At 42.7% G+C, this 12,426-nt stretch overlaps 1 protein-coding gene across 1 annotated transcript in view; it reads right to left on the bottom strand.

Annotated features, from left to right (window-relative positions):
- usp43a (ubiquitin specific peptidase 43a) overlaps positions 1-12,426 on the bottom strand; it is a 456,330-nt gene that overhangs the window by 251,885 nt on the left and 192,019 nt on the right. The window contains exon 4 of the mRNA XM_080208928.1: positions 4,838-4,930. Coding sequence (XP_080065054.1) covers positions 4,838-4,930 — 93 coding nt within the window. The remainder of the gene's footprint in view (positions 1-4,837; positions 4,931-12,426) is intronic.

Genomic DNA, 12,426 nt, shown 5'->3' with positions numbered 1-12,426 from the left:
GTACAGTTCTTCATCTTCACTTTCTCTAAGTTGTCCACCAAACATAATGATGAATTAACTCATTAAAAGTTGGTGAGTCGTAAGATCCTATAAAAGTAGCCTTACTAGTGAGGCAATATTTTCTTCTGTTCCAGAGCTCAGTAGTAACAATTCTCTCCAATCCTTTTTGGCCAAGCTACAACTAAGTTTACGAGGCACAAGACACTGAAACTAGGATTCTTTGGTAGAGATTGTTTAAAGTTCTTCTTACTTCTCTACTGTAACGCAATCGCAATAGTGCTGGCTGACTCTTCTTTATATACACATCTGCATATGCTTAACTAGTCAATACCCAATGTCTCTTCACCATATTCCTTAAACTGCTGGGTATTTAACACTTCTCAACAGAACCTATTAAATGCTAACAAGAGGCAGATTCAGGGAGGAAAGCATGAGGATTGGGGGAACTGCGGGGGTCGGGGGGGGAGTCTGGATGGAAGTAGGAGGGGGGTCGGGAGGAAAGTGACAGGATCAAGGCAGGGTGCGGCAAGTCGGTGGGTTGGGGAGAGATGTGGGGAACATGTGGGTCGGGGAGACAAATAGTGAGTGGGTGGGTCGGGGAGGGAAGCAGTGAGCAAGGGTCAAGAACGAGTAAATCAGCATTCTGCTTTTGAGAAAAGGCTGAACACAAAACCTCTCGAGTGCGGAAGGAGGCCATTCAGCCCAGTAAGTCTGCACTGACTCTCTGAATGGGCATCTCAGACTGTAGGAGGAAACTGGAACACCTGGAAGAAACCTACACAGGCACGGGGAGAATATACAAACTCCACAAAGACAGTTACCTGGGAATCGAACCCGGGTCCCTGGCACTGTGAGGCAGAAGTGCAAACCATCGTGCCACCGAGTTCCCACTTGTACATGTATAGCAAATGCAGTTTAAAAAAAAGTTTGAGGCAATGCTATTCGGCAAACTACCCTAATTTACAAACCCCGCTAAACCAAAAACATGATTCGAAAGCGCTAATAGCCAGGGATGCCTGTATCAATAAAAAAATCGACAGGATTTCCTTGACTTCACTCGCCATTACTTTTTTTGAACTCTCAGTTGTCTGACAGGCACGTCCTTTATATCTTTATCCACTCCTTTAAGCCCCTTGACACTGATGTTAAGTTGAAGCTTTGGGTAAGCAAGGGGCTTTTACAGTGCCTGACAATTCCAGGGTAGCTAGTTTAATATATTAATACATTTCACAATGGATGTGGTAATGCATTGCTTAGAGACTGAATATCTAACATTTCACCATGATAGAAACAAATAATTATGTAAATCCTGAGTACCACCAGCACAGTAAGTGAGCTTGAAACATACTTGACTTCAAAGACATGTTATAGCAGGAAGAAAGAAGTCGACATAATCTCCAGAAATAAATGCATTTACAAAAATATAATTTAAGGCTTGGCTTTCCAGCAGGGCTTAAGACTTGCTCAATCCTGGGGCCTAATCAGAGTTTCAAGCACTTGCTACAACGAAAGTAGAGCAAGCAAGTTGTCACCCTGAGAGGAAGATTACTGAGGTGACAATATCGGGACAGAAAATGCGTAACATCTGCGAAGAACGGAAATTGAGATCACAGGCCACATGAAGCCTGCAACCCAAACCTTCTATTACAGTGATTGAGAGCACCAAACCTCCACTGGGCGAAAGCAACAATTTCAGTCACAAACATTTGACATTCCATTCACTTTACAAGAGCGGTCAGAGAGAAATACACCTTCAGATTGGCCTCAATGCTTGGGGGGGGGGGGGGGGGGGGTCCCCTGGCCTCCTGACCACATGTTTCTCACGGTTGGACACAGCAAGCCGTTAATTCTGGCCCCGCTGCTGTCAATGGGATTTCCCACTGACTTCACCCCGCACCACCCTGAAAACCTGCGGCAGTGGGTACGCAATCGGCAGGACCAAAAGATCCTGTCAGCATGACCTGCCGGAGAAATCCGGCCAAAATATATCCGGAGGGAGCCCTGTTGACTAAATGCTGTTCACCGTGCCACAAGAGGCATTAAACCATCCAGGTTCTTCTTCTTCTTTGGAACCTGAGGCTACCCACAGCCAAAGAGAAGCAGCAGCACTCTGGGTGCACACGCAGCTTTGTCCAATTGTAGCAAAATCAACCTCACACCTCTGAGGGGAGGGCCTGAGTGGGGTTTGAGGGAGGATGAGATCCGAGGGGGGTGGGGGTGGAGTCAGGTCACTTCATGCGTACATGGTGCAGGACGGAGGGGGTGACCTATTATTTGAGTGCTGGGGAAAGTACGTTCCTCTTTGATGAGAGGTTGATGGTGCTCCCCTGGTCAGCAGGGGAGGGGCGATTGGAGGAGACCACTTCTGTTCTGGGGGGGAGATGGACCTGTCCACGAACATGGAGATCTTTAAAAATGGTACCCGATTCTGAACAGCTAGGCTGGCTGGTGTGAATCATGGGATGTATTAATTTACAAATATCCGTTCAGTGAGTTCCCCCTCGCAGACACTGTAACGCGATTCACTCCTATTTTCACACTGGCAGGAGTACTTAGCCTGAAAAGGGGTGAATCACGGCTCTGACTAGTTCGATATTATCTGGCAATTTTGTGCTTTGTAAGCCTGAACTATGGCCCTCACCAAAGGCGGCATCACATTGATTGAATCTATATTTTATTCAAGGAGCACTTTTAGCAAGAAGATACTATAATATGAATGAAGCAAGGCTTAGGAGGCCAATCAAAACAACTGCTTTCCAGTGGAGCTCATCAGCTGCAAACATAATGCTGCCATTTGCAGCAAAGGTCACCAGCGTTTTCTAAAACATGCCAACAATACCCGACAGTAGTTGTTAGCTGTGCAATTCTATGGTCAAAGCCCTGTTCTATGCCAGCTTGACTAAGCAGCACCATAGGTCAGAGGTTAGGAGTTTAAACTAACTTAAAGTCATTGCCTGCCTTGAGCACATAATCTAGATTAATGGTCGTGAGGGAGGCCTGCATTGTTGCAGAAGCTGACTTTCTGATGAGAGCTTAAAGGAAGACCCTCTCTGTCTGTGCACATGAAAGCTGCCATTGCACTCTTATTGAAGGGTGGGGAGTTCTCCCAGTGTCCTTTGGCCTTTTTTGCAAGAGAGTGTAAAAATAGGAAGGTATAGTGAGGTTTTGCTACAATTGTGCAGGGTGTCGGTGAGGCCTCACCTGGAACACTGCATACAGTTTTGGCCCTCTTACCTAAAAATGGATATTGTAACATTGGTGGCAGCCCAAAGCAGATTCACCAGGCTAATTCCTGGATGAGAGGGTTGTCCTATCGAGAGAAGCTAAATAATCTTGGTCTGTATTCCTTTGAGTGTAGAACGGGGCCGGGGGGGGGGGTGGGGGGGAGGTGGTGGTGGTGGTGGTGGTGGTGTGTATGTGACCTTATATAAACATATAAGGTCCTGAGGTGAGATGTTTTCACTTGTGGGACAGTCTCAAACAAGGGGACAAAGCTACAAGATAAAAGTAAAGGGCCAGTCATTTAAAACCGAGATGTGCAGAAATTTCTTCTCACAGAGAGTGGTGAATCTCTGGAATTCTCTGCCCCAACACGTCGTGGGGATGGATCATGAGAGGTATTTGAAATGGAGGTGGATAAATATTTGATAGATCAAAGGATAGGGTAAGTAGCACAAAAAAAAGGAGCTGAGGCCAGCACAGGTCAGCCATAATCATATTGGGGTGGCACAGTGGGACAATGATTAGCACTGCTGCCTCTCAGTGCCAGAGACCCAGGTTCGATTCCCAGCTTGGGTCACTGTCTGCGTGGAGTTTGCACATTCTCTCCGTGTTGGCGTGGGTTTTCCCCCGGGTGCTTCGGTTTCCTCCCACAGTCCAAAAATGTGTTAGGTTAGATTTTTATATCCTTTTCCCAATGGAAGAAGGTGGAAAAGAGTATTTCTGCATGTGTGGGGTCCTTGATTATGCTGACTGCTTTTCCAAGACAGCGCGAAGTGTAGACAGAGTCAATGTATGGTTTGCATGATGTACTTGATTACGTCCACAGCCCTTTGTCGTTCCTTGCGGTCTTGGTCAGAGCAGGAGCCGTACCAAGCTGTGATACATCAGAAAGGATGCTTTCTAAGGTGCATTTGTAAAAATTGATAGCAGATATGCCGAACTTCCTTTGTCCCCTGACAAAGTAGAGGCAATGGTGGGCTTTCTTAATGTGGAGGGACCAGGGAAGAAAATGGTCCAGCAAGTTACTTGGGTTGAGGGCAATTAGAGGTGGGCCAAAATCCCATGAAATAACAAAACTACTGTAAATGTTGCTGTGCACAAATGAGTTGCTGATTGAGTTAAGCACAATAGGGCCTTCAAGTGATGTGAATTGCTCTATATATATGCAAATTATTTTCTGTTTGGGTCACAGGGCAAATCCACAAGTAAAATTGCAGATCTCAACCTGTAAATAACTGATTATTTTAATTAATCAGGTGGTAAAATTACAAATATAGAACACTTGTTAGTTGGTCCATACTATGAAATGAGTCCTGCAATATAAGATTAAGTAGGTTGCAATGCATTAATAGCCCCCATTGTCATGCAACCATTTGCAGTAATAGCAATTGCAACCTTTTGTACTTTTGAACATCTTGCCAACAATAATGAACATGGGGTGCTTATGCAGATTGTGAGTAGAACAAAGATAGGTCAATGTGTAAAAAAAACAGTGGGCTATTGCTGAATATAAACATGCAGAAACGACATAAGCTTTGCTTCTCTCCAACACTTCACACACACACACATTCCGAGAAACGAAGGAACCATTTGCAAATGATGTCAGTGCACATACCTGGTCTGGCGAAGGGGGATGGGCAAGGAGATGCACAGGAAGGGATCAAATGTGTTGCTTTGCTTAAGGCAATGAGGACAAGTTAAAGATGACCTGGCAAAGAGAAACAGAAATAAAACTTCAGGTTGCAAACAATCAGAAATGCTATATCTCTGATAAAAGCATTACTGTCAACTCAACAATACTGACAGCACATTTATTTTAGCAGAAGCAAAATATTGCATATGCTGAAGACTGAAACAAAACAGAAAATGATGAAAAATCTCAGCAAGTCTGACAGCATCCGTGGAGAGAGAAACATTGCAAGTCTGGATGACCCTTTGAAGGGCCTTCCCTTCGACGGGACTGGACAATCCTGCTGGCGGGAAGGGGCCGGAAAATCCCTCCCTAGCTTTTCTGTTTTTATTTACTTCGTAAAAAGTCTGACAACACCAGGTTTTAGTCCAACCGATTTATTTGATAGTAAACTCACAAGCTTTGGAGGGAACTCCCTCTTCGTCAGGTGAATGAAGAGTTCTGGCCTAAGGCCAGACTTTTTACTGTGTTTACCCCAGTCCAACGCCGGCATATCCACATCATGACTTTATTTACTTCACCAGTCTGTCGCCAAAATGTAAACAAGGGGATAAGACTAATTCTGATGGCACAAACTCTACGTTGAAGTTAGATATGGAAGCACCTATGTCTCTTTGCACTCAATTGCATATTTTTTTCCGCAGCTGCCTTATTTGATCAACTCTCTCACCTCTCCCCTTAGTCGGTCATTCTCTCAGTATAGTCCTCATCTTTGCCCTAAGTTCAAGGGCTGACGACATGGGTACAACAAGCAAACAATCATGGAATCACAGAATCCTACTGTGCAGAAGAGGCCCTTTGGCCCATCGAGTTTGCACTGGCGCATGAAAGACCTTGACCTGCCCACCTAATCCCACGTGCCAGCACTTTGCCCATAGCCTTGAATGTTATGGCATGCCATGTACTCATCTAGGTAGTTTTTAAAGGATGTGAGACATCCCAAATCTACCAACCTCCCAGGCAATGCATTCCAGACCGTCACCACCCTTTGGGTAAAAGAGATGTTCCTCAAACCCCTTCTAAACTTCCCACCTCTCACTTTTGACTTGTGTTCCCTTGTGACTGATCCTTCAATTAAGGAGAACTGCTGCTCCTTATCCACCCTGTCCACGCCCCTCATAATCTTAAACACCTCAATTAGGTCACCCCCGAGTCTTCTCTGCTCCAGAGAAATAACCCAAGCCTATCCAACCCCTCTTTTAACTTAAATGCTCCATCCCAGGCAGCATCCTGGTAAACCTCCTCTGTACCCGCTTCAGCACATTCGCATCTTTTCTATAATGTGATGACCAGGACTGCACACAATACTCAGTTTAGCCACCCACACCACATTAATGGTTAATAACAGAACGTGCTGGGTCTTCTGCTTTCATTTTAACTCCCAGCAACTGCAGTATTTTGATTTGATTGTCACATTAATCATTATCCGATTTCACTCTTCACAACCAAAACTCTTCACTATTTTAGTTTCTTCTTGAAGTGAAAAATAACTTTTGTTTTTTTTTCTCCACAAATGTCTGTAAACCCTTAGTCCCTGCTGTTTTATGTGATGACCCGCAGGAAAAGCAGTTCAAAGGGTCAAATCCCAGTAAAAGTCAATAATACATGCATTAGTAATATTAAAACTCGGAGCTTTGCAAAGCTCAGAGATGGAGAGGGATCTGAATGCCCTAATGCATAAATCGCAAAAGGTTGGTATGCAGATACAGCAAGTAACCAGTAACGCTAATAGAATCTTGACATTTATCACAAAGGGAATTGAATACGAAAGTAAGGATGTTATGCTTCAGTTTAGACAGAGTATTGCTGTGACCATGACTGGAGTACTCTGTACAGTACTGGTTTCCTTGGGTGGGATTTTCCAGCTGTTCATGCCAGTGGGATTCTCTGGTCTGACTGGAGATTTAGCTGAGCGCCAAATTCTCCATCCTCACTGCCAACGGGGTGTAAATGGCCAGAGAATTGGGGCGTGAACAGCTGGACAATTGGAGCCCTTATTTAAGGAAAAATGAAAATGTTTTGGAAGCAGTTCAGAGAAGGTTTATTAAATTAATACCAGGTTGTGCTATGAGGAAAGGTTTGACAGGCTAGGCTTGTATCCGTTGGGCTTTAGAAGAGTAAGAGCTGCCTTTATCTGTGGAATTCCCTGCCCAGTGAAGCACTTGAGGCTACCTCATTGAATGTTTTTAAGGCAAGGATAGATCATTTTTTGAACAGTAAAGGAATTAAGGGCTATGGTGAGCAGGCAGGTAAGTGGAGCTGAGTCCAGAAAAAGATCAGCCATGATCTTATTGAACAGCAGAGCAGATTCAAGAAGCCAGATGGCTTACTCCTGCTCCTAGTTCTTCTGTTCTTGATTGAACTACCTAAGTTCTCGAGGGGACTTGGCAGGGTGAACGTAGAGAGGATGTTTCTTCTTGTGGGAGAATCTAAACCTGTGGGTCACTGTCTAAAAATAAGGGCTCGCCCATTTAAAACAGGGATGAGGAAAATATTTCATATATCTCTGAGTCTATGCAATTCCCTTCCTCAAAATGTGGATGAGGCAGATTCTTTGAATAGGCAGAGGTAGATAGATTCTTAATAAGCAAGAGGGTGAAAGTTAGTCAGGGGTAGGCAGGAATGTGAAATTAATGTCAAAATTAGGTCAGCCATGATCTTATTGAATGGCGATGCAGAGTTGAGGGCCCAGGTAGCCTAGTCCTGCTCCTAATTGTACGTTCATGTGTTTGTAAATCTCCATTACCATGTATACAAGATCAGTTCAGGCACATTTTGCTGGTTCCATTTATTTCCTTTGTTGGGGAATAACTTTAGATTTAACTCGAATGAGTCCTTAAAATGGAGTTGTAATCAAGACAGGAAATGATTCACACTAATGAAACCATGGCCTGTCTGAAATCCTTTGTGAACAAATACCCTAAAAATTAGGAAAGTAACTGAGTTACTTGGTACTCGTGTCCCTTTTCTGGAAGTCAATAGATCCGGCGCAGACTCGATGGGCCGAATGGCCTCTTTCTGCGCTGTAGGTGTTCTATCAGAATCTGGTGCTACTGAACCATCTGAACAAATCAGTTTTTGGACTGCCTCAAATATCCAGTGATTTTATAATTGTACATTAAGACATGTCACCACTAATGGTGTGTGCGTCTTTAGAGACAATTCTAAAGTAGCTCAGCAAATCGGATTCACACAAAGTAGTTCATGTAATCTTTACCGGCATAACATTATTCCATTGTGGTATTCTAAAAAAGACATTGCATAAAGTAGGAAGTAATTACAAAGCCCGGAACTAACATATTTGTCTCTAGTACATGAATTCAACTGCAACAAAAGCCAAAAATCAAACAGACTTAATAATAGAAAGTGAGAAAGAGTTGTGATGAGTCGAAGTGAAGTCATTCATCAGGCTGCAAACAAGAGCAATTGGCAGATTCACTGCAACTGGATTCTTTGGTCAGAGCTACATACACTGCTTCTAAAAATAAGTGAGAGACAGGGTGGAGAAAGAGAGAAAATATAAAGGGAACAAAAGCAATCAGTGCTTGCTCCGCAATAAGGCACAAGTATGTTGACATACTGCACCAGGTCAGCACATTTTTATAGATCAAATACTAAGATGGCACGGCTGCTTCACAGCATCAGAGACCCGAGTTCAATTCCTGACTTGGGTCACTTCTGTGCAGTGTTTGCACATTCTCCCCGTCTGCGTGGGTTTCCTCAGGGTGCTCCGGTTTCCTCCCACTGTCCGAAAGACGTGCTGGTTAGGTGCATTGGCCGTGCTAAATTCTCCCTCAGTGTACCCAAACAGAGCGAGGCAACTTGGGGATTTTTTTACAGCAACTTCATTGCGGTGTTAATGTAAGCCTGTTTGTGGCACTAATAAACAGAATAAAAGTAAAAATAGTGTTCTTTCAGATATTCTATGGATAAAGGTGTGCAGGTTGAGATGATTGGTCATATTAAGTTGCTCTAAATATGTGGTGTTGCGGGATAGGGGCTTGGTAGGATTGTTGTTAGGGTAGACCCGGCCTCTTTCTGCACTGTAGGGATTCTATGATTCTAAATTTTTTGGTTAGATGCATTGGCCATGCTAAATTCTCCCTCATTGTACCCAAATAGGCAGGTGAGCATGATGACTAGAGGATGTTCACAGTAACTTCACTGCAGTGTTAATGGAAGCCTACTTGTGACACTAATAGATAAATACAAACAACATGTAATCAAGAGACCCTGCTGCCAACATCTTGTGGCAACTTTGCATTTACTTGAACTAAAAATAGAAAATGCTGGAAAATCCCAGCAGGTCTGGCAACATCCGTGAAGAGAGAAACAGAGTTAACGTTTCGAGCCCTTATGACCAGCAATTTCTTACTGCAGATTTCCAGCTTCCGCAGTATTTTATTATTATTTGTATTTGACTGTATCGTCATCAGCACAAGATCAGCAGGTCAACTGTAGATGATGACAACGCAATTGAAAGAAAAGATAGATTTGCATTTATATAGCACTTTGCAAGATAACTGGAGGTCGCAACGTAAGAATGCACAAACACATCAGTTGCCAGCAGATATCAGGAGCTAAACTTTGTTGTTTGCTTCTAAGCTTTCAACGTCAATTATGAAATTTGACACAAAAAAAATTCTGGTTTGCAATTGAAAATAAAAACATGGCATTATTTTGTGTTTGAGAACCATATAATATGTTGTTACGTTAAATTCGAATTCACCAAATTACAAGGTTTGAAACTGGTTCCATTATGGCGCATTACAGTGCAAAGATGTGCAGTGAAAAGGATTCTCAATGGCGGAAATTCATTAGTGGGCAGATAATGATAGAAAATAGGATTGTGGAAAGCAATTTCACTGCAATAAGCTTTAATTTCTGTTTTTTGCAATCATCGCCACAAACATAATGAATTATAAACATTCAATTTAAAACCTATTTTAAGGTTACATTACATAAATTTCAATTGATATTTTAAAACAGTCAAGACATTTAGTGGAGAAAATCATCATTACCTCATACTCAAAGCTGAATAATTAAAGTACATCAACATAAATGGTGACATCAAATACTGGTGTCTGTCAAATAATGTATCACTTTGTGAAATTATAGTGTTCATAAAGTTGAATGCCGTGACTGTACAGCTGCAAATGTTCCAGTCACTGTAACTGATGTTCCACTGGTTCACTGATCAGGTCTTCTCAATCTTTGTCCATGCAATTTCTATCCTGCTGTTTTTTTTAAGCTAATGGAATGCTTATCGTCAGAAAAATAGTGCTCAGTGTCATTTCCAAGCGAGCGTCCAGTGCCAATTCAGGGCACTGAGCCAATAGCTTCACTACATCCTGTCCAAATGAAGACCACAATCAGAATAACTTGGGATTGTGGGGTCACTGTTGGCCTCCTGCAATACTAAATCACTGTGAGAGCGTCCAATAAAATAAACAACGTAGGCTCATGCTGCGATAAGAGGAGAGAAGACGAACATGGAATTGTGGAGCATCCTTCCCCACATACGGTGGTCTGAAGGTGTTTTTCTAGAAAGTTAGTGCCAACGACTGACTCCAGCCTTCAACAGCCATCTAAATGCACCTATAGAAAAATCTGGCAACCAGAATATAAAGTGGGAAAATACAAGATTGTCCATTCTACCAAGTGTTAGGGATCAAATTCAAAACTCCAAGATATGTTATGAAGTTAGCCTAGATCCCAACATCTTTGATTTTGGAATTGGGGTAAGCAGGTATGATCCAATTGGCCCACTAGGAAGCTTTTATTAAAATAATATTTACTTAAGGACACGGTTAAAATATAACAAAGAATTGGCATAACTGATTTTGGACAAGGTATAATTCTTAACAGCTAGCTATCTCTATCATTCCAATAGAAGCAGAATCCTCGCAGACATAAAGCCCTGTTCAAAATCAGCAGAAAACAGATATGCTTACATGGATGCTATGTTTCCAGCCTTTTAACACCTCTGGACAGATACAAAAGGATATCTGGCTTCTGAATCTCATTCAGCAATCTCCAGAATTGGAACAGGAACAAACCTTTTGGCCCTCCAAATCTGCGCCAATCACATTGTCCTATCTAGACCAACTGCTTATATCCCTCTATTCCCTGTTTGTTTATATGCCTATCCAGATAAGTCTTAAACGTGGCTAATGTAACTGCCTCAACCATCTCATTTGGCAGCACATTTCTGGCCCCAAGCACCCTGTATGTAAATAAAACCTGTCCTGCACATCTCCACAGAACCTTACTCTCCTTACCTTGAACTGACACCTCCTTGTAATTGTCATTTCTGTTCTGGGAAAAAGCTTCCAACTGTTCACCCTATCTATATCTCTCATAATTTTATAAACTTCTATCAGGTCACCCCTCAGCCTCTGTCTTTCCAAGGAGAACAATCCCAGTTTATTCAATCTCTCCTCATAGCTAATACCCTCCCATACCAGGCAACATCCTGGTAAAACTTTTCTGAACTCTCTCCAAAGCCTCTAACGTCCTTTTGGTAGTGTGGTGATCAGAATTAGGCACAGTATTCCAAATGTGGCCTAACCAGTGTTTTATATAACTGTAAAATCATTTGCCAACTACTATACCCGATGCTCTATCTAATGAAGTCAAGCATGCCATATGCTTTCTTCACCACCTTTTCCACCTGTGCTGCCACTTTTAAGGATCTGTGGACCTGTACTCCCAGATCTCTGTGTGTCTATGCTCCTGATATTTCTGTCATTTATTTTATAGCTCCCACCTGAATTGGATCTATCTCGCATTTGTCCAGACTAAATTCCACCTGCCATTTCTCCGCCCAATTTTCCAGCTTATCTATATCCTGCTGGATTCTTTGACAATCTTCATCACTATCCGCAACTGTGCCAATCTTAGTATCATCTGCAAACTTGCTAATCATTTTCTTCCAAGTCATTTATATATATTACAAACAGCAGAGATTGGCACTGATTGGTACTGATCTCTGCAGAACACCAGTAATTGCAGACCTCCATTCAGAAAAACACTTCCATCGCTACTTTGTCTTCTACAGCCAAGCCAGTTCTGAGTCCATCTAGCTAGTTTACCCCACATTTCATGAGATTTAATCTTTTGATCAGCCTGCCATGAGGGACCTTGCCAAATGTTTTACTACAGTCTATGTAGACAACATTCACAGCCCTTCTCTCGTCAATCGTTTTTGTCACCTCGTCAGAAAACTCAAGATCATTCAGTTCCAAAAGCGTATTGATCCTATTCCTAAGAATCTTCTCCAAAAAGTTCACTATTACTGACGTCAAGCTCACTGGCCTATAATTATCCGGATTATCCTTGCTATCCTTCTTAAATAACGGGACAGTATTGACTATCCTCCAATCCGCTGGGATCTCCAGAGAAAGGTCCACCTCCAGAACAGTAGGATCACAGAAAAAGACTCCTTTCCCGGCAGATCCCAGCCTCAAAATCCAGAGAGAAAAAGAGACACGGAAAAAGTGGTCTCTCTCTAA

Source organism: Carcharhinus amblyrhynchos, chromosome 21 (genome assembly GCF_965287045.1).
Source record: "Carcharhinus amblyrhynchos chromosome 21, sCarAmb.v2.hapA, whole genome shotgun sequence".
NCBI classification, from domain to species: domain Eukaryota; kingdom Metazoa; phylum Chordata; class Chondrichthyes; order Carcharhiniformes; family Carcharhinidae; genus Carcharhinus; species Carcharhinus amblyrhynchos.
Note: the sequence above shows the minus strand (reverse complement) of the source record. Positions and strands in the feature narration are given on the sequence as shown.